At 36.4% G+C, this 19,764-nt stretch overlaps 2 protein-coding genes across 3 annotated transcripts; both read right to left on the bottom strand.

The window, feature by feature from the left end:
• Positions 1–1,693: 1,693 nt before the first annotated feature.
• LOC113650748 lies at positions 1,694–15,723 on the bottom strand. Of its 2 annotated transcripts, XM_047822041.1 has the most exons (50): positions 15,622–15,723; positions 15,419–15,507; positions 15,116–15,314; positions 14,915–15,028; positions 14,683–14,796; positions 14,457–14,545; positions 14,308–14,344; positions 14,080–14,193; positions 13,874–13,962; positions 13,578–13,776; positions 13,372–13,485; positions 13,143–13,256; positions 12,917–13,005; positions 12,766–12,802; positions 12,544–12,657; positions 12,268–12,381; positions 12,061–12,149; positions 11,765–11,963; positions 11,560–11,673; positions 11,331–11,444; positions 11,105–11,193; positions 10,956–10,992; positions 10,727–10,840; positions 10,451–10,564; positions 10,244–10,332; positions 9,957–10,155; positions 9,750–9,863; positions 9,521–9,634; positions 9,295–9,383; positions 9,146–9,182; positions 8,923–9,036; positions 8,716–8,804; positions 8,429–8,627; positions 8,229–8,342; positions 8,003–8,116; positions 7,777–7,865; positions 7,628–7,664; positions 7,380–7,493; positions 7,174–7,262; positions 6,878–7,076; positions 6,672–6,785; positions 6,475–6,564; positions 6,288–6,376; positions 6,014–6,197; positions 5,813–5,926; positions 5,626–5,715; positions 5,424–5,512; positions 5,032–5,230; positions 3,301–3,414; positions 1,694–3,205 (listed from the first exon to the last, which is right to left on the bottom strand). In XM_047822041.1, exons 1-50 carry the CDS (start codon positions 15,709–15,711, stop codon positions 3,101–3,103), a joined length of 5,574 nt encoding a protein of 1,857 aa, XP_047677997.1. In that variant the 5' UTR covers positions 15,712–15,723; the 3' UTR covers positions 1,694–3,100. The 2 variants fall into 2 exon arrangements, with proteins under 2 accessions (XP_047677997.1, XP_047677998.1); XM_047822042.1 differs by lacking the exons at positions 14,308–14,344; positions 14,457–14,545.
• A 774-nt stretch (positions 15,724–16,497) lies between these two features.
• Positions 16,498–19,487, bottom strand: LOC125146199 (galectin-4-like). Its single transcript, XM_047822428.1, has 6 exons — positions 19,385–19,487; positions 19,162–19,275; positions 18,999–19,087; positions 16,937–17,135; positions 16,740–16,853; positions 16,498–16,599 (listed from the first exon to the last, which is right to left on the bottom strand). The coding sequence occupies exons 3-6, from the start codon at positions 19,040–19,042 to the stop codon at positions 16,498–16,500; spliced, it is 459 nt and encodes a 152-aa protein (XP_047678384.1). The 5' UTR covers positions 19,043–19,087; positions 19,162–19,275; positions 19,385–19,487.
• Between the last annotated feature and the right edge of the window lie 277 nt (positions 19,488–19,764).

The raw sequence follows: 19,764 nt of genomic DNA, 5'->3' as shown, positions 1-19,764 counted from the left end.
CGTACCATCCACACTGAGCTCCCTGACCTGCAGGACATCTACAGCACGTGGTGTCAGACCAGAGCCCGGAAGATTGTAAAAGATCTCAGCCATCCCACCAATGGACTCTTTTCTTTGTTGTGTTCAGGGAAACACTTCCACTCCCTGAAAGCAAACACAGACAGAATGAGGAGAAGCTTCTTCCCGCAGGCCATCCGGATCTTAGAGCACAGTGCCACTTTATACACTATTTACACACCATGCACCTGGACAATTTCAGGACAATCTTTAAAAACCATACACATTTATGTATATGTATATTTATGTATATATGTTATTTCTTCCTATTCTCATATATATTTCATATTTTTATATAGCTTTTTATATAGTTTTCTTATATAGTATATACTTTCTTATTATTTTATTCTCATTTTATTTTTTGCTTTTTTTATATTTTTTTTATATTATTTATTCTTATACTGGACAGTTGCATAAAGCATTTCACTGCATATCGTACCCTGTATGTATGTGTATGTGACAAATAAAATTTTATTTGATTGGAATCTACAATCAGGTATAGTCAAAATTCTTTTTTTTATTCACTCGTCTTATGTAATCTCTTTATCATGTCATTTTCTACTAGCATTATTACATTATATTACATCATAGAATTATATTATAATATAAGGAAGATGAAAGCAGCAGAGGTTATTTGGCTCTCAGACATTTAAAACTGATTTGCATCTAAAGATATGTGTTCATGGGAGATTGAAGACTCTTGGCATTCTGCTCATGAGAGCTTTATTTATCAAAGTTGCATAATAGCAAAATAAGCATGTGCAGTTTTAAACAGACAAAAAAATCAGATTTAACGTCTTGGTGTGTTCAAAGTCAACATTTTTGAAAACCAAATCAATAATTACTGTAAAAAAAAAAAAATGAAAAAAATGCATGCATTTTATAGTGCATTATAATTAGGAAATCGTTTCAACACAGTTTGACTTTCTAGTGTAAAGCATAGGATGAATAGGTCACTGTCTCAAGGCCAATGTTACTTCTGGTGTTCTCATTAGGGATCTAAACAAGGGCGGCTCTAGACCTTCTTTAGGGTGGCTCCAGCCCCCCTGTCTGTTAAGCCACCCTAAAACTATAAGTATAATTTTTACTTTCATTAATAAACAATCAAAATCACGTTAAAATGCAGCACATTTCGTCGATGGGAAAGAAAAATATTTATTAGTTTGATCCAAGAGCGATTTTTTTTACTTTGCTTTTACGCGCGTGCGTCGTAGTCTTTCAAAAGTGCGTCATCAGCTGTCTGCTTCATTTGAACAGAGAAGCACAGGAACGCGCAGCGTGCACGCGCAGTGAGAGCTGGATGGGTTTATCTATAACGGTAATCGGCGGAAAGCCGCAAAGACGGCAACCAAAAGCAGTGACATTTCAATAATCTTATTACTAGTTGATAGCACAAACAAAATATTAATGCAAACAATCCATTCAATAGTAAATAAAAATAACATTTATTGATTTGGTCTTTGTCTTGTGAATATTTTTATATTAATGACAACATTCATTGGACACACTGTTTGTAGAGAATACACAAATACTGTACATGAACTGATATGATTCAAGACTGGCATCATTACATCATGCATAAAATTTTGATGTCCACCTTTTCTATTTTAAATAATACCATAACTTTTGGCTTACTATGTAGTCATATAGTATATAATATAAAGCTCTTCTTGTTTTAAACTCTCACTGAGGGCTAAAACCCCCTAAAGAGTAAATCCTAGAACTGACCCTGGATTTAAATATAAACCCATAGCTTGATATACATAAAATATGTACCCAGTTACTTACATCTATGTTAGAGTATAGTTACATTGGCTGTTAAAAACAAATGACAACTTTTATATTGTCATGTACAGCATTATAACAGTACATTTGCACATTGGTCCAAATGGTCATTAAACAGTACATTTGTACATTGCTCCTGTACTGTAATGTTTGGAAATATTTTCAGTGACATTCACCTGATCCCCAAATCTCACTTTCTCATGAGAAAGAAATGCAAGAATGGTGATTATGTAAATAAAAAAATCTAATATTTTATTCAAATGTCTCTCATTGAACTTAACGTCTCTGTCAGCCAGGGGCATAACGTTTGTGTGTAAAGACGTCCTTGACACCAGGCCATAATTATATAACCAACTGCAGAAGACATTGTCTTCTACTGTTTAGTTTTGCATATTAAATATCAATCATATTGAGCTTATTCTGATGAAACAAGGACAAAATGTATCCCAAGCCAAAACAAAACAAAACAAAACAAACAAACAAAAAAAAAACCCAACAAACACTATAGAAAGTAGGGGACAGGGGATAGTGTCAAAACCAGATGCAAGGAAATCCCCCATTCCCCATTCATCCAATTGTCTTCTACATTATTATTTATACAGCAAAGCTTATAGTGTTATGAGTACCTTTGGGCTATTACAGTTTATGTATTAGGTTTTTAGTTTATTAACATTTATAAAAAGTTGTATAAAAGCTGTGCTCAATTAAAATATGGACAATTTATGTTTTCAGTATACTAAATAATAGCTTGTATTAAAATTCCTTTAATAATTCCTTTAACTGACAGTACTGACAATGCTGAACATCATCCAGCATTAGCATAAGGATTAATAACATAACCAAATAATCAAAACTTTTTATAATCATATTTGCAAGTTGTAAATGAGGTCATGAATGTATATATTTGAATAAAAATCTAACTTAGCTCTCAACATTCGGTACTATATTTTTACCTTTGCTAAATTCGTTGGACATATTTTCAATCATCAAACGGAAGAAACATTAGGCAGGTACATACAGTATGATATACATAACGTATGACATGTATGGTTTATTAAAGATAATGATTTGGTAATGTAGTTAATGCAGTAAATATTGTTTTGAGGCCTATCATAATAGAAAGTGTTGTCTATATTCTAATCCAGAAATGAATAATTACATGCAGAACACAACAATTCTAATTCTAGTTAAAACTCCATATAATGATGCAAAAGGACGATGACAAAAACCAACAGTTATGAAAACGTGATTAAATATCTTAAGATGATGTGCTGATCATCTGATGAGACGAGCATCTCCAGGATGAGTTCCGCATGCCTGTGATTTCATTATTTTCTATGATGAAGGAAAATTTGCTCCAGGTCTGGTGAAAATTAAACAATCAAATAAACATCAAAATAAATAAATCAGTTCCTCAGGGAATATTGTTACAAACACATATAAAAATCTACAACTTGCCTCAATAAAACCAATGAAATTGATGGAAACATCTCCAGAAATGCCAAGCACAGAAATCTTCTCCAAAGGAATGCGATGTTTGAATGTGCAAAGCTCCAAGCCATTCACGTAGACCTGTACAGACATGAGAAAGTGGTGCTGGACTTTTATAACTCTTCGAATAAATTTTAACTGTATCAGTGTGAACCCTGGGAAAATGCTTCATATCAACTATTGCTATGTAAGATAGCTGTGTAACATTAGCCTTGAACTGAAACTGTTCTCTCTTTTACACATATCACAAGTAAAGTTAGAATATAACATAACTAAAAGGTGGAAAGTTGAAAAAAAATTGCATTTAAAGCTACTGAGCATTTAAGGATTTCATTTAATTTTCATTGAAAACACCACAATGTTGTCTAAAAGCAACAGCTATTATCTAATGAACTTATGTATTTCAGATTAAAAAAACTATCTTAAATTTAATATTGGCCTGTATTTATACTCTACAAACCCACATTTTGCTCCATAGTTCAGACTTTAGTTTAGTCTACTAACTATATTTCTTAGTAACTTTTGTCTGTATTATCTCAGTTGGCCCCTCCTTGAACCGCCACCTTATTGTGGTGGAGGGGTTTGTGTGCCTAAATGATCCTAGGAGCTATGTTGTCTGGGGCTTTCTGCTCCTGGTAGGGTCTCCCAAGGCAAACAGGTCCTAGGTGACAGGCCAGACAAAGAGCGGTTCATGTTGGTGGAGAGCTCCTGCCTCATGTGGAGGAGTTTAAGTATCTTGGGGTCCTGTTCACGAGTGAGGGAAGGATGGAGCAGGAGATCGACAGGCGGATCGGTGTATCTTCTGCAGTGATGCGGTTGATATACCGATCTGTTGTGGTATTGAAAGAGCTGAGCCGTAAGGCGAAGCTCTCTATTTATCAGTCGATCTACATTCCTACGCTCACCTATGGTCATGAGCTTTGGGTCATGGACGAGATCCCAGACACAGGCGGCCAAAATGAGTTTCCTCCGCAGGGTGGCAGGGCGCTCCCTTAGAGATAGGGTGAGGAGCTCAGTCACTCGGGAGAAGCTCAGAGTAGAGCCGCTGCTCCTCCACATCGAGAGGGGTCAGCTGCGGCATATGTTTCGGATGCCTCCTGGACGCCTCCCTGGGGAGGTGTTCCGGGCATGTCCAACCGGGAGGAGGCCCCGGGGAAGACCTAGGACACGCTGGAGGGACTATTTCTCTCGGCTGGCCTGGGAACGCCTCAGTATTCCCCCGGAAGAGCTGGAGGAAGTGTCTGGGGAGAGGGACGTCTGGGTGGCCCTGCTTAGGCTGCTGCCCCCGCGACCCGGCCCCAGATAAGCGGTAGAAAATGGATGGATGGATGGATCTCAGTTGGAACCCCATTTTATAACATCTTGAGCTGACATTTAGCTGAGCTGACCAAATCTACTAATGAGGGGAAAAAACACTTGATTAACACTCATCAGATGATTGTTAGACTACCGTGGGAACCTTTGTAAACATTTTCCCCATTCTATCCACTCTATTCTTATCACTTAGGGAATTTTACATTACATGATTATGATGTGGATGTGTGTCACAGACAGCCAGTAACACCGGTCATTACAATAGTAAATACTACCTGTGATATTTTCAGGCAGATATCGATTTATTGGCTGGTTGTGATATTCAGTAGGTTTTCCCAGACTGCTGAACATTTAATAAATGAGACATTAATTTAAGGTACACACCTCATAGTGCTCAGATTTAATGATAACAAACATATTAAAGGCAGCTCCCTTGGTAAAGGGTTTGTCGGCGACAGATTCCTCAGTCTCCCAGCTACCATTTCTGAAGCTGTTGATTGCCACATAACAGCCAAGGTGGGGGTTAATGCAAAAGGCAATATCATCACCATCAGAGTTCCCTGTTTGGAAATTTATTATAAACCTGTAAAGTAAAACGTTTCAAAAAGCTTAAATATTTGATTCAAGTAAATACTGAAAATTACATTGTTGTAATTAAAGGTCATTCAAAGGTATCATAAATAGCAAAACGTATAAGTTCTTGATCCTTAGCTATGCCATGATATAAATGATTCAGTCTAACTTTTAGAAGAAATTCTAATAAAATAGAGTCATACTCATTGGCATCTGCTGGAAGAGCCCCTTGGAAGAAGACAGCCATATCTGGTTTTGCCTTTCCTGGGATCACTCCTACATAAGGAAGAACCTAGTGTAGAGAAAAGTGAAGAATCAGGTCTCTAGAGTAAACAGAGGGTTGTGTAATATTATCCAATTGGTATTCAAATAGAAGTTTCCTACTGTATGTGTTATTTAACCTACTGGGTTGCTGACTGGATGCAAAACCTCTGATGGGATTGGTATTGGTCTCCAGCATGATCTTTCCATAACCATAGAAGAGCTACTCCAGTTCTGATCAAATGATTTTGAGATGAATTATTTTCAATTAGATGAAGTCATCATGAAAGACTTTCTTAAGTAGAAATTAAATAGTAAATGTATGACTTACATCAATAACACCAATAAAATTGACAAAAACATCTCCACGAACGCCAAGTGAAGAAATGACAGCTAAAGGAACGCGATGCTTGAACATGCAATACTGCAGGCCATTCACAAAGACCTGGGAAAATTGCCAATATGTTTGAAATGTTCTCAGATTTATTTATTTAATTGATTAATTCTCTTCAAATCGATTGAGGATACACACCTCATAACCCTCCAATCTGACAACAACAAACATATTGAAGGCTGCTCCCTTGTCTGAAGCTAAATCTTCTGTCTCCCTACTACCTTTTCTGAGGCTGCTTAGCACCAGAAAACGAACAATTTGAGGATTGATGTTAAAAGCGATATCATCAGTGGATTGACTTGTTTGGAAATTTATTTCAAACCTAAAAAAATGAAGAAGTAAAAATAATTTTGGGTTAAAACAAATTTAATCTCACACATTTATAATTTTGTTTTCTGATATGATGCTTTACTCATTTGAATCTTCAAGAACTGTCCCACAAAACAGTATACCCATATCTGCTTTTATCCCACCTGGGATGGTGCTTACAAATGAAAGTGCCTTGGAAAAAAAAAGAGTTTAATGGTTATTAATCCTTCCAAAATTCATAATTTTATATTGCGACAGTTCAGGTAAAAAGTCGGTTTGGTGGAACTCACAAGCTTGTCTGATGTGATGGGTAAAAGTGTCACAGAAGTCATTTCAGTGATTTCTTTATTTTCTAATGCCAAGGAAGATCTGCTCCAGTTCTGAGTGTATAATAAAATTATTAAATATCATCTTTAAATACATGACCTAATTAACATGTTCTGTATATCCAGGGAAACACTCATTTAAATCAGATAAACCCACTTACTTCAACGAACCCAAAGTAGTAGATGATAACATCTCCAGAAATACCAAGTGTAGAAATGTTCTCTACAGGAATGCGGTGATTGAATGTACACTGGTGCAAACCATTCACATAGACCTGTAGGATCATGGGAGATTTTGGTGTTTTATAACTGTAGAGTTTTGTTTTATTCTGAATAGATGTCTGTTTGTTTGATTGAGGAAACAAACCTCATATCCATCTGAGTTGATGGCAATGGACATATTCAAGGCTTCTTCCTTAGTAAAGGCCGTAACAGAGGCATGTTCCTCAGTCTCCCAGCTACCATTTCTGAAGCTGTTCAAGGCCACTACATCACCAATTCGGGGGTTGATGTTAAAAGCGATGTCGTCACCATCATTTTTACCCGTCTGGAAATTTATTGCAAACCTGAGAAGAATAAATATTGCTTATAACCCACTTAAATATAATTCTACCAAATAATTTGTTTAACATTTAGCAAATGATATAAAAAGTGAAATAATACTGTTTGGAATCTGCTGGAAGAGCTCCTTGAAACACGACAGCCATGTCTGTCTTTAATCCTCCTGGGATCGAGTCTACATATGGAAGTTCCTGTGATGAAAAAGATAAATTGCATAATTGGTCTTAGGCATTAATGTCCTGAAAATAAAAGGTAAAAGATGAATAGTGTATAGAGGTCATGTGCACTGCATTTCCTGTGAAACTCACTGGGTTGCTGATTGGATGTGAAATCTCTGCTGGGACGTCTATCAGGTTTCCACTAGTCAGTGATGTGTCCTGGATTTTATTCATTTCCACAGCCACAAACAAGTCGTTCAATTGCTGACAGATTAATAAAGCAATCAATTGTTGTCTCCAGTTCAGAACTTTCCCAGAAATTAATTTCTCCATGTCCCAGTAAAACAGTGAAATAAATGAAAAAAAAATTGCTATTTTGCAAAGAAATTTGGACTTACTTCAGGCTCATGGTGAATACTGTTCAAGTTCACAGCACTGTCAAAAAATGGCATATTTGTTATTAATAACATACATATCTTAAATTCATATTTTAATTTAGTGTCATATATGTGACTGTGTTGTAGGTAATAAAATAATAAAATCATACTCATTAGCATCTGCAGGAAGAATAACTTGGAACATGACATCCACATCTGTCTTTAACCCTTGAGGGATTACACCTACATTTGGAAGTTCCTGTGAAGAGCAACAATGTGCAGTGTACATAAATACCTGTTACTGGTATATTATTGTATAACAAACACTAGACCAGAAAAGAAATAGCTACAACAGGGTGTGGAGGTCATGTGCTCTGCATTTCCAGTGTCACTCACAGGGTTGCTGATTATAGGTGAAATCTCAGGGAGGACGTCTATCAGGCTCCCGGTAGTGACCGACATTTCATGGATGTCATTCATTTTCTTAAAAATGGAGGAGTCACTCCAGTTCTGACAGATAGATCAGATCAATACTATGGTTATGTTCATAATACAAGATGTCCAAGAATTTTTTTAATGCCATATTAATTCCACTGGTAAAAAGCACAAAACCTGCACTTACATCAACAAATCCAAAGTAGTAGATGATAATATCTCCAGAAATACCAAGTGTAGAAATGTTCTCTACAGGAATGCGGTGATTAAATGTACAGTGGTGCAAACCATTCACATAGACCTGTAGGATCATGGGAGATTTTCATGTTTATAACTGTAGGGTTTTGTTCTGAATAGATGTCTGCTTGTTTGATTTAGGAAACAAACCTCATATCCCTCTGAGTTAATGGCAATGGACATATTCAAGGCTTCTTCCTTAGTAAAGGCCGTAACAGAGGCATGTTCCTCAGTATCCCAGATACCATTTCTGAAGCTGTTTAAGGCCATTACATCACCAATTCGGAGGTTGATGTGAAAAGCGATGTCGTCACCATCATTTTTACCCGTCTGGAAATTTATTGCAAACCTGAGAAGAACAAATATTGCTTATATCCCACTAAAAATTAATTTTAACACAATGATTTTATCAAATGATATAAAAAGTGAAATAATACTGTTTGGAATCTGCTGGAAGAGCTCCTTGAAACACGACAGCCATGTCTGTCTTTAATCCTCCTGGGATCGAGTGTACATATGGAAGTTCCTGTGATGAAAAAGATAAATTGCATAATAGGTCTTAGGCATTAATGTCCTGAAAATAAAAGGTAGAATACATAGAATAAGGTAGAGGTCATTTGTACTGTGTTGCCACTGAAACTCACAGGGTTGCTGAATGGATGTGAAATCTCTGCTGGGACGACTATCAGGCTGCCGCTAGTCAGTAATGCGTCCTGGATTTTATTCATTTCCACACCCACAGACGAGTCATTCAATTTCTGAGATATTAATAAAGAAATCAAATGTTGTCTCCAGTTCAGAACTTGCCCAGAAATTCACTTCTCCATGTCCCAGTAATACAGTAAAAAAAAAAAAATTTGGACTTACTTCAGGCTCATGGTGAATACTGTTCAAGTTCACAGCACTGTAAAAAAATGGCATATTTCTTATTAATAACATACATAACAAAAATTCATATTTTAATCTTGTGTCATATATGTGACTGGGTTGTAGGTAATAAAATAATAAAATCATACTCATTAGCATCGGCAGGAAGAATCACTTGGAACATGACATCCACATCTGTCTTTAACCCTTGAGGGATTACACCTACATTTGGAAGTTCCTGTGAAGAGCAACAATGTGCAGTGTACATAAATACCTGTTACTGGTATATTATTGTATAACAAACACTAGACCAGAAAAGAAATATCTACAACAGGATGTGGAGGTCATGTGCTCTGCATTTCCAGTGTCACTTACAGAGTTGCTGTTTATGGGTGAAATCTCAGGACGGACGTCTATCAGGCTCCCGGTAGTGACCGACATTTCATGGATCTCATTCATTCTTTTAAAAATGAAGGAGTCACTCCAGTTCTGATAGATAGATCAGATCGTTATTATGGTTATGTTCATAATACAAGATGTCCAAGAATAAATTTCTTAATATCTCACTAATCCAACTGGTAAAAAGCCAAAAACCTGCACTTACATCAACAAATCCAAAGTAGTAGATGATAATATCTCCAGAAATACCAAGTGTAGAAATGTTCTCTACAGGAATGCGGTGATTAAATGTACAGTGGTGCAATCCATTCACATAGACCTGTAGGATCATGGGAGATTTTGGTTGTTTTATAACTGTAGGGTTTTGTTTTGTTCTGAATAGATGTCTGCTTGTTTGATTTAGGAAACAAACCTCATATCCATCTGAGTTGATGGCAATGGACATATTCAAGGCTTCTTCCTTAGTAAAGGCCGTGACAGAGGCATGTTCCTCAGTCTCCCAGCTACCATTTCTGAAGCTGTTTAAGGCTACTACATCACCAATTCGGAGGTTGATGTGAAAAGCGATGTCATCACCATCATTTTTACCCGTCTGGAAATTTATTGCAAACCTGAGAAGGACAAATACTGCTTATATCCCACTAAAAATTAATTTTAACAAAATGATTTTATCAAATGATATAAAAAGTGAAATAATACTGTTTGGAATCTGCTGGAAGAGCTCCTTGAAACACTACAGCCATGTCTGTCTTTAATCCTCCTGGGATCGAGTCTACATATGGAAGCTCCTGTGATAAAAAAGATAAATTGCATAAAAGGTCTTAGGCATTCATGTCCTGAAAATAAAAGGTAGAATACATAGAATAAGGTAGAGGTCATTTGTACTGTGTTGCCACTGAAACTCACAGGGTTACTGACTGGACGTGAAATCTCTGCTGGGACGACTATCAGGCTCCCGCTAGTCAGTGTTGTGTCCTGGATTTTATTCATTTCCACCCCCACAGATGAATCGATCAATTGCTGACAGATAAATAAAGATATCAAATGTTGTCTGCATTCAATAAATGTAAAGACAAAATGCTTCTTACTGGTATATGATTGTAGAACAAAAACTAGACCAGAAATGAAATAGCTACAACAGGTTGTGGAGGTCATGTGCACAGCATTTCCAATGTCACTCACAAGGTTACTGATTGGATGTGAAATCTCTGCTGGGACATCTATCAGGTTCCCACTAGTCAGTGATGTGTCCTGGATTTTATTCATTTCCACAGCCACACATGAGTCATTCAATTTCTGAGAGATTAATAAAGAAATCAAATATTGTCTCCAGTTCAGAATTTGCCCAGAAATTCACTTTTCCATATTCCAGTAATAAAGTAAAAAAAAAAAAAAAAGAATTTGGACTTACTTCAGGCTCATGGTGAATACTGTTCAAGTTCACAGCACTGTCAAAAAATGGCATATTTGTTATTAATAACATACATATCTTAAATTCATATTTTAATCTAATGTCATATATGTGACTGTGTTGTAGGTAATAAAATAATAAAATCATACTCATTAGCATCTGCAGGAAGAATAACTTGGAACATGACATCCACATCTGTCTTTAACCCTTGAGGGATTACACCTACATTTGGAAGTTCCTGTGAAGAGCAACAATGTGCAGTGTACATAAATACCTGTTACTGGTATATTATTGTATAACAAACACTAGACCAGAAAAGAAATAGCTACAACAGGGTGTGGAGGTCATGTGCTCTGCATTTCCAGTGTCACTCACAGGGTTGCTGATTATAGGTGAAATCTCAGGGAGGACGTCTATCAGGCTCCCGGAAGTGACCGACATTTCATGGATCTCATTCAATTTCTTAAAAATGGAGGAATCACTCCAGTTCTGATAGATAGATCAGATCGTTATTATGATTATGTTCATAATACAAGATGTCCAAGAATTAATTTCTCAATATCTCTCTAATCCAACTGGTAAAAAGCCGAAGACCTGCACTTACATCAACAAATCCAAAGTAGTAGATGATAACATCTCCTGAAATACCAAGTGTAGAAATGTTCTCTACAGGAATGCGGTGATTAAATGTACACTGGTGCAAACCATTCACATAGACCTGTAGGATCATGGGAGATTTTGGTGTTTATAACTGTAGGGTTTTGTTTTGTTCTGAATAGATGTCTGTTTGTTTGATTGAGGAAACAAACCTCATATCCATCTGAGTTGATGGCAATGGACATATTCAAGGCTTCTTCCTTAGTAAAGGCCGTAACAGAGGCATGTTCCTCAGTCTCCCAGCTAGCATTTCTGAAGCTGTTCAAGGCCACTACATCACCAATTCGGGGGTTGATATGAAAAGCGATGTCATCACCATCATTTTTACCCGTCTGGAAATTTATTGCAAATCTGAGAAGAAAAAATATTGCTTATAACCCACTTAAATTTAATTCTACCAAATAAATTATTTAACGCTTAGCAAATGATATAAAAAGTGAAATAATACTGTTTGGAATCTGCTGGAAGAGCTCCTTGAAACACGACAGCCATGTCTGTCTTTAATCCTCCTGGGATCGAGTCTACATATGGAAGTTCCTGTGATGAAAAAGATAAATTGCATAATAGGTCTTAGGCATTCATGTCCTGAAAATAAAAGGCAGAACACATAGAATAATGTAGAGGTCATTTGTACTGTGTTGCCACTGAAACTCACAGGGTTGCTGACTGGATGTGAAATCTCTGCTGGGACGACTATCAGGCTGCCGCTAGTCAGTAATGCGTCCTGGATTTTATTCATTTCCACAGCCACAGACGAATCGATCAATTGCTGACAGATAAATAAAGATATCAAATGTTGTCTGCATTCAATAAATGTAAAGACAAAATGCTTGTTACTGGTATATGATTGTAGAACAAAAACTAGACCAGAAATGAAATAGCTACAACAGGTTGTGGAGGAAAAAATTTCTGCATTTCCAGTGTCACTCACAAGGTTGCTGATTGGATGTGAAATCTCAGCTGGGACGTCTATCAGGTTCCCATTAGTCAGTGATGTGTCCTGGATTTTATTCATTTCCACAGCCACAAACGAGTCATTCAATTTCTGAGAGATTAATAAAGAAATCAAATGTTGTCTCCAGTTCAGAACTTGCCCAGAAATTCACTTCTCCATGTCCCAGTAATACAGTAAAAAAAAAAAAATTGGACTTACTTCAGGCTCATGGTGAATACTGTTCAAGTACACAGCACTGTAAAAAAAATTGCCATATTTCTTATTAATAACATACATAACAAAAATTCATATTTTAATCTAGTGTCATATATGTGACTGTGTTGTAGGTAATAAAATAATAAAATCATACTCATTAGCATCGGCAGGAAGAATCACTTGGGACATGACATCCACATCTGTCTTTAACCCTTGAGGGATTACACCTACATTTGGAAGTTCCTGTGAAGAGCAACAATGTGCAGTGTACATAAATACCTGTTACTGGTATATTATTGTATAACAAACACTAGACCAGAAAAGAAATAGCTACAACAGGATGTGGAGGTCATGTGCTCTGCATTTCCAGTGTCACTCACAGGGTTGCTGATTATAGGTGAAATCTCAGGACGGACGTCTATCAGGCTCCCGGAAGTGACCGACATTTCATGGATCTCATTCATTTTCTTAAAAATGGAGGAGTCACTCCAGTTCTGATAGATAGATCAGATCGTTATTATGGTTATGTTCATAATACAAGATGTCCAAGAATTAATTTCTCAATATCTCACTAATCCAACTGGTAAAAAGCCGAAAACCTGCACTTACGTCAACAAATCCAAAGTAGTAGATAATAACATCTCCAGAAATACCAAGTGTAGAAATGTTCTCTACAGGAATGCGGTGATTAAATGTACACTGGTGCAAACCATTCACATAGACCTGTAGGATCATGGGAGATTTTGGTGTTTTATAACTGCAGAGTTGTGTTTTGTTCTGAATAGATGTCTGTTTGTTTGATTGAGGAAACAAACCTCATATCCATCTGAGTTGATGGCAATGGACATATTCAAGGCTTCTTCCTTAGTAAAGGCCGTAACAGAGGCATGTTCCTCAGTCTCCCAGCTACCATTTCTGAAGCTGTTTAAGGCCATTGCATCACCAATTCGGGGGTTGATGTTAAAAGCGATGTCGTCACCATCATTTTTACTCGTCTGGAAATTTATTACAAACCTGAGAAGAATAAATATTGCTTATAACCCACTTAAATTTAATTCTACCAAATAATTTGTTTAACGTTTAGCAAATGATATAAAAAGTGAAATAATACTGTTTGGAATCTGCTGGAAGAGCTCCTTGAAACACGACAGCCATGTCTGTCTTTAATCCTCCTGGGATCGAGTCTACATATGGAAGTTCCTGTGATGAAAAAGATAAATTGCATAATTGGTCTTAGGCATTAATGTCCTGAAAATAAACGGCAAAAGATGAATAGTGTATAGAGGTCATGTGCACTGCATTTCCTGTGAAACTCACTGGGTTGCTGACTGGATGTGAAATCTCTGCTGGGACGTCTATCAGGTTCCCACTAGTCAGTGATGTATCCTGGATTTTATTCATATCCACAGCCACGAAAGAGTCGTTCAATTTCTGACAGATTAATAAAGAAATCAAATATTGTCTCCAGTTCAGAATTTGCCCAGAAATTCACTTCTCCATATTCCAGTAATAAAGTAAAAAAAAAAAAAAAGAATTTGGACTTACTTCAGGCTCATGGTGAATACTGTTCAAGTTCACAGCACTGTCAAAAAATGGCATATTTGTTATTAATAATATATATAACAAAAATTTATATTTTAATCTAGTGTCATATATGTGACTGGGTTGTAGGTAGTAAAATAATAAAATCATACTCATTAGCATCTGCAGGAAGAATCACTTGGAACATGACATCCACATCTGTCTTTAACCCTTGAGGGATTACACCTACATTTGGAAGTTCCTGTGAAGAGCAACAATGTGCAGTGTACATAAATATCTGTTACTGGTATGTTATTGTATAACAAACACTAGACCAGAAAAGAAATAGCTACAACAGGATGTGGAGGTCATGTGCTCTGCATTTCGAGTATCACTCACAGGGTTGCTGATTGAAGGTGAAATCTCAGGACGGACGTCTATCAGGCTCCCGGAAGTGACCGACATTTCATGGATCTCATTCATTTTCTTTAAAATGGAGGAGTCACTCCAGTTCTGATAGATAGATCAACTCGTTATTATGGTTATGTTCATAATACAAGATGTCCAGGAATTCATTTTCTAATGTCATATTAATTCCACTGGTGAAAAAGAACCAACAACCTTTACTAACCTCAACAAATCCAAAGTAGTAGATGATAACATCTCCTGAAATACCAAGTGTAGAAATGTTCTCTACAGGAATGCGGTGATTAAATGCACAGTGGTGCAAACCATTCACATAGACCTGTAGGATCATGGGAGATTTTGGTGTTTTATAACTGTAGGGTTTTGTTCTGAATAGATGTTTACTTGTTTGATTTAGGAAACAAACCTCATATCCCTCTGAGTTAATGGCAATGGACATATTCAAGGCTTCTTCCTTAGTATAGGCCGTGACAGAGGCATGTTCCTCAGTCTCCCAGCTACCATTTCTGAAGCTGTTCAAGGCCACTACATCACCAATTTGGGGGTTGATGTGAAAAGCGATGTCATCACCATCAGACTCACCCGTCTGGAAATTTACTGCAAACCTGAGATGATAAATTTGAAAAACATTTTTTAAAGCACATTCTAAATGATTAACAAAAATACCATGTAGTTCAGTTAAACACTTGATAGAATAAGCAAATAATACTCTTTGGCATCTGCCGGAAGAATTCCTTGAAAGACTACAGCTATATCAGTCTTTAAACCTTCTGGGATTTTTCCTCTATATGGAAGTACCTGTAAAGAGTAAAAATTGTGCACAGTGCAAATTATTCTTTAGAAAAATAAATAACTGAAGATAAAAATGTCTAATTATTATTAACTCTATTTGTGGTACATAATCATACTCACAGGGTTGATGACTGGATGTGAAATCTCTGCTGAAATGTGCATCCCAGAAATGGTCAACTTCTCTTGAATTTCATTTATTTTTCTAACCATGGAGGATGCACTCCAATTCTAATGTGAAAAAGATGACGTTCTATCAACATTGTGGTATCATTTGAAATGTTGAGACATCTGTCTCCTCTTTTTTATTTTCCTTAACTTCATGCTGTGTGCAAACAGTGATTCATCTTCAGGATTGCTCTTGGAAGTAAATGATGCTACACCGACCAACTAGACCAGGACAATACTTTATATTATCTTTACCAGACACAAAATACCTGCTGAACCAAGTCAAGGACAGCAACTAAATCGGCCAATAAAATAAAAACTATTCACTTGTTTACCGTTGTGTTTTTTTTTTAATCAGTACATTTCTCCTATAATTATAAGTCAACATAGACAAATGCTTTCTTAAAACTTTTGTAAATACTTCTAGAATTAAGTTATGAATTCATAGTCAGGATTTACAGATCTTGTGAACATCGATACATGAAAATCTGAAAAGCATCTTGAAGTAAAGTGATTATGTTTAAACATGGTGGCCCATTCACTCTAGGAAAACCTTAAGCATGTAATACACATTGATCTTCTGAATGAGACGTGTGCAACCAGACTTTGTATTAGCATAGATTTAGGCTCTGAATGGAGCCCTAACAGAAAATTCCCAGTTGATCCAATCAGTATTGCTGGATTTATTACAACTTGGGCAGATTACTGTCAGGTGTTTCACCCTCTTGAGTATATGTGACATAATCCAGTGAGAGGACATTGTGCCACCATTCAATGGTGGGTCAAGTGATTAAGGTCTGGGTTGTTGAATGGAATATTGGGTTTCATGCCTCAACACTGACAAGCTGCCACTATCAGGACCTTAAACATGGCCCTTAACCCTCTCTGCTTCAGGGGTCCTGTATCAAGGCTGATCCTGTGCTCTGACCTCAACTTCCAAAGTTGGGATATGTGAAGAAAGAATTTCACTGTGCAGTAATGTATGTATATGATAAAATAAAGGCTTCTATTCTACTTATTCCGGAACTCATTCTTGAAATCCCCTAATAGTAAATGAATAAAGTTGAACTTACTTTAACAATACCAAAGTAGTTAATAGTAACATCTCCACGAATGCCAAGTGTAGAAACTTTCTCCAAAGGAATTCGGTGTTTGAATGTACAGTGTTTCAAGTTGTTGACATAGACCTGCAGAGACATAGTGGAATTTATGATGTATGACTTAAGAAACTAAATGTTTAATTTTATGCTTTGGAATTTATGAAAAATACCTCATAGCCTTCTGAGCCGATTACAAAAAACATCTGAAAGGGTGCTCCATTGCTGAAGGGATTGTCAGAGGCATATTCCTCAGTCTCCCAGCTGCCATTTATGAAGCTGTTTAAGGCCACAGATCTACCACTTCGAGGACTGATGTGAAATGCAATGTCATCATAATCAGAATCACCTGTCAGAAGATTTATCTCAAAGCTGTGAATAAAAAGAAGGGCCATAGTAATATTTAACAAAATTGTTTTCAGTACTGAAATGAACATCCCTCATTAACATTAACCCTGATATTTTCCTCGGGTCAATCTGACCCAAAGTTTTAATGTGTCATAACTTGGGTTTTCTTCCACATATTTGCCTGAAATTTACCAGCATTGTTCCAAATTATGAACTTTGCAAGTAAAATTAATTTTGTATATTTTGGTTTAACTATGTGTTCAGACTAGTATATACTACACGTTTTGGATCCTCCTGGGTCATTTTGACCCGGTCACATTTAGTGGGGCATTGGTTACTCTTTTGCCCTTTTCAGCACAATGAACATACATACAGACACAAAACTGCACACACAAAATGTCCACTAACACACGCACCCAAAACACACACTCACACAGCACACACACACACACACACAGATACACACACACACACACACACATGCACACACACAAACACACAAATTGGGCATTGCATTTCGTTAGGCCTCCAGGAAAAAAAAAAGCCAAACATATGTAAATATTTCACACTTCTGCTATGTCTTTGCCTAGCATTTGATCTACCGAAATGATACTACACACACACACATGCACACACACACACAAAGGCATTGAGCAATGCAATTCATTAGGCTTCCAGACAAAACAAAAGCTACTCATTTGTAAATATTTCACACTTGCTATATGCATTTGTCCAGCTGGGGGCAAAATCTGATCTACCAACGAGCTTCACACACACACACACACACACACACACACACACACACACACACACACACACACACACACAGTCAAACACTGTTCAAAGCATTGGGCATTGCATTTCAGTTGGCCTCCAGACAAAACAAAGGCTACACATTTGTAAACATTTCACACACACACACACACACACACACACACACACACACACACACACACACACACACACACACACACACACACACACACACACACGTTCATATTTCTAGGAGTTCAAAAATAAAATACATGTGTTTTGCAAATCAAATTTGTTTTCCTCTCTCTTATTTATATATTTAGTTGCATCAGTAAGCTTTGGCCTGGAGATATGCTGATGCTGAGTGATGTTTGACATTTATCAGTGAGTGGTTATCCAAAATAATATTTAATAATTTCTGCTTATTTCACTCAAAAACATGGCATAATTTCATAAGAGTTATTGTTTATAAATTAAGTATAATAAAAAAAAAATGTGTAAAAGAAGTTTTATTCACATGAAGATATGCCATGTTTTTGAGTGTGTGTGTGTGTGTGTGTGTGTGTGTGTGTGTGTGTAGCCTGTTGTTGGTTGATCAGATGACATCAGGTGGGCAAAATAGATATTACAAGTGTAAAATAGATATTACACACAGAATGGTGATAATTGTATAATTTTTGATTTATAAGCATTGAAGCCAATTTGGCCTGTAAAAAAAACAGGTTTTATTATTTGCTGACATTAAAAATGGTCAAAATGGTTTCAAAACAATCTCCTGCCTTTGAAATATACCAGCCTGTAATTGTGCATCAACTTTTGTGCCTCTATAGTGAAAATAATTCAAAATCTCTGTTTTTTTTTTTTTTACTAAAAAATGAGGCATTTTTGTATATAAATAAAGTTTATTATACCAAATATAAAACTTTTTTTGCAAAATATATGTTAATTTGTTGGAAACAAGTTAGATTAAAAAGGTAAAAAAAAAAAAAAAAAAAAAAAGGCCATCATATATAGTTCATTTTTTATAAGCAGTCAAAACAGACAAGGTCAAGTAGACTCGGCGCTCCTAATTTGCATAGGAGGAAAATATAAGGGTTAAGAATGATATTTCTAAAGAAGAAGTCATGGTTTTACCTTTTGCTATGTTCAGAAAGTTCCCCATGAAACAAAACAGCCATATCTGGTCTTATTTCTTCTTTAATGCTACCCAAATATGGCAATGCCTATGGAGGACAGTATTATGGTGTATTTATTTGCAGATGGTATTTTTATCACAAATTCTTGTAAAATTACTCACAGGCTGGATGACTGGATGTGAAATCTCTGAAGGAACGGATAAATGGTTTGAGAACAAGTTCCTGCATCCTGTGACATTTGATTGGTCAATACATAAAGGTGATCTACTCCAGTTCTGATGGGAATTAGCATATGAAACACAATCTTCATAAAACAATTGAGTCAAAAAAAAATTTTTTCATCCAACCGAACAAAAACAAAGAGTAAAATAAAGATAGACTTACATCAATGAAACTATAGATGACAATCGAAATATCTCCAAAAATGGCAAGTGTAGAAATGTTCTCTAAAGGAATACGGTGCTTAAATATACAAAGTTGCACACCATTCATGTGGACCTTCAGAAACATGGAAAATGTATAAGATTTGTTTAAGTAATGGATTTATCTAGAAATCTAAACATGCTCTTATCACTCCTCACACTATATCTCGCTCCCTCAGACCTACCAGCACTGTCCCACCATCTCTCAGGGTAAGAGGGAGCTATACAGCAAGACTAATTTCTATTCTGGCACTGAGGTGGTGGAATGAACTTCTTCTAGACTTCCAAACAGCTGAGTCACTGAGTCATCTTCAAACCAAGGATGAAGACCTACCTCTTTCT

The sequence above is a fragment of the Tachysurus fulvidraco genome, chromosome 13 (genome assembly GCF_022655615.1).
Source record: "Tachysurus fulvidraco isolate hzauxx_2018 chromosome 13, HZAU_PFXX_2.0, whole genome shotgun sequence".
NCBI lineage: Eukaryota > Metazoa > Chordata > Actinopteri > Siluriformes > Bagridae > Tachysurus > Tachysurus fulvidraco.
The sequence above is the reverse complement of the archived record's forward strand: the minus strand, read 5'-3'. Positions and strand labels throughout refer to the sequence as shown.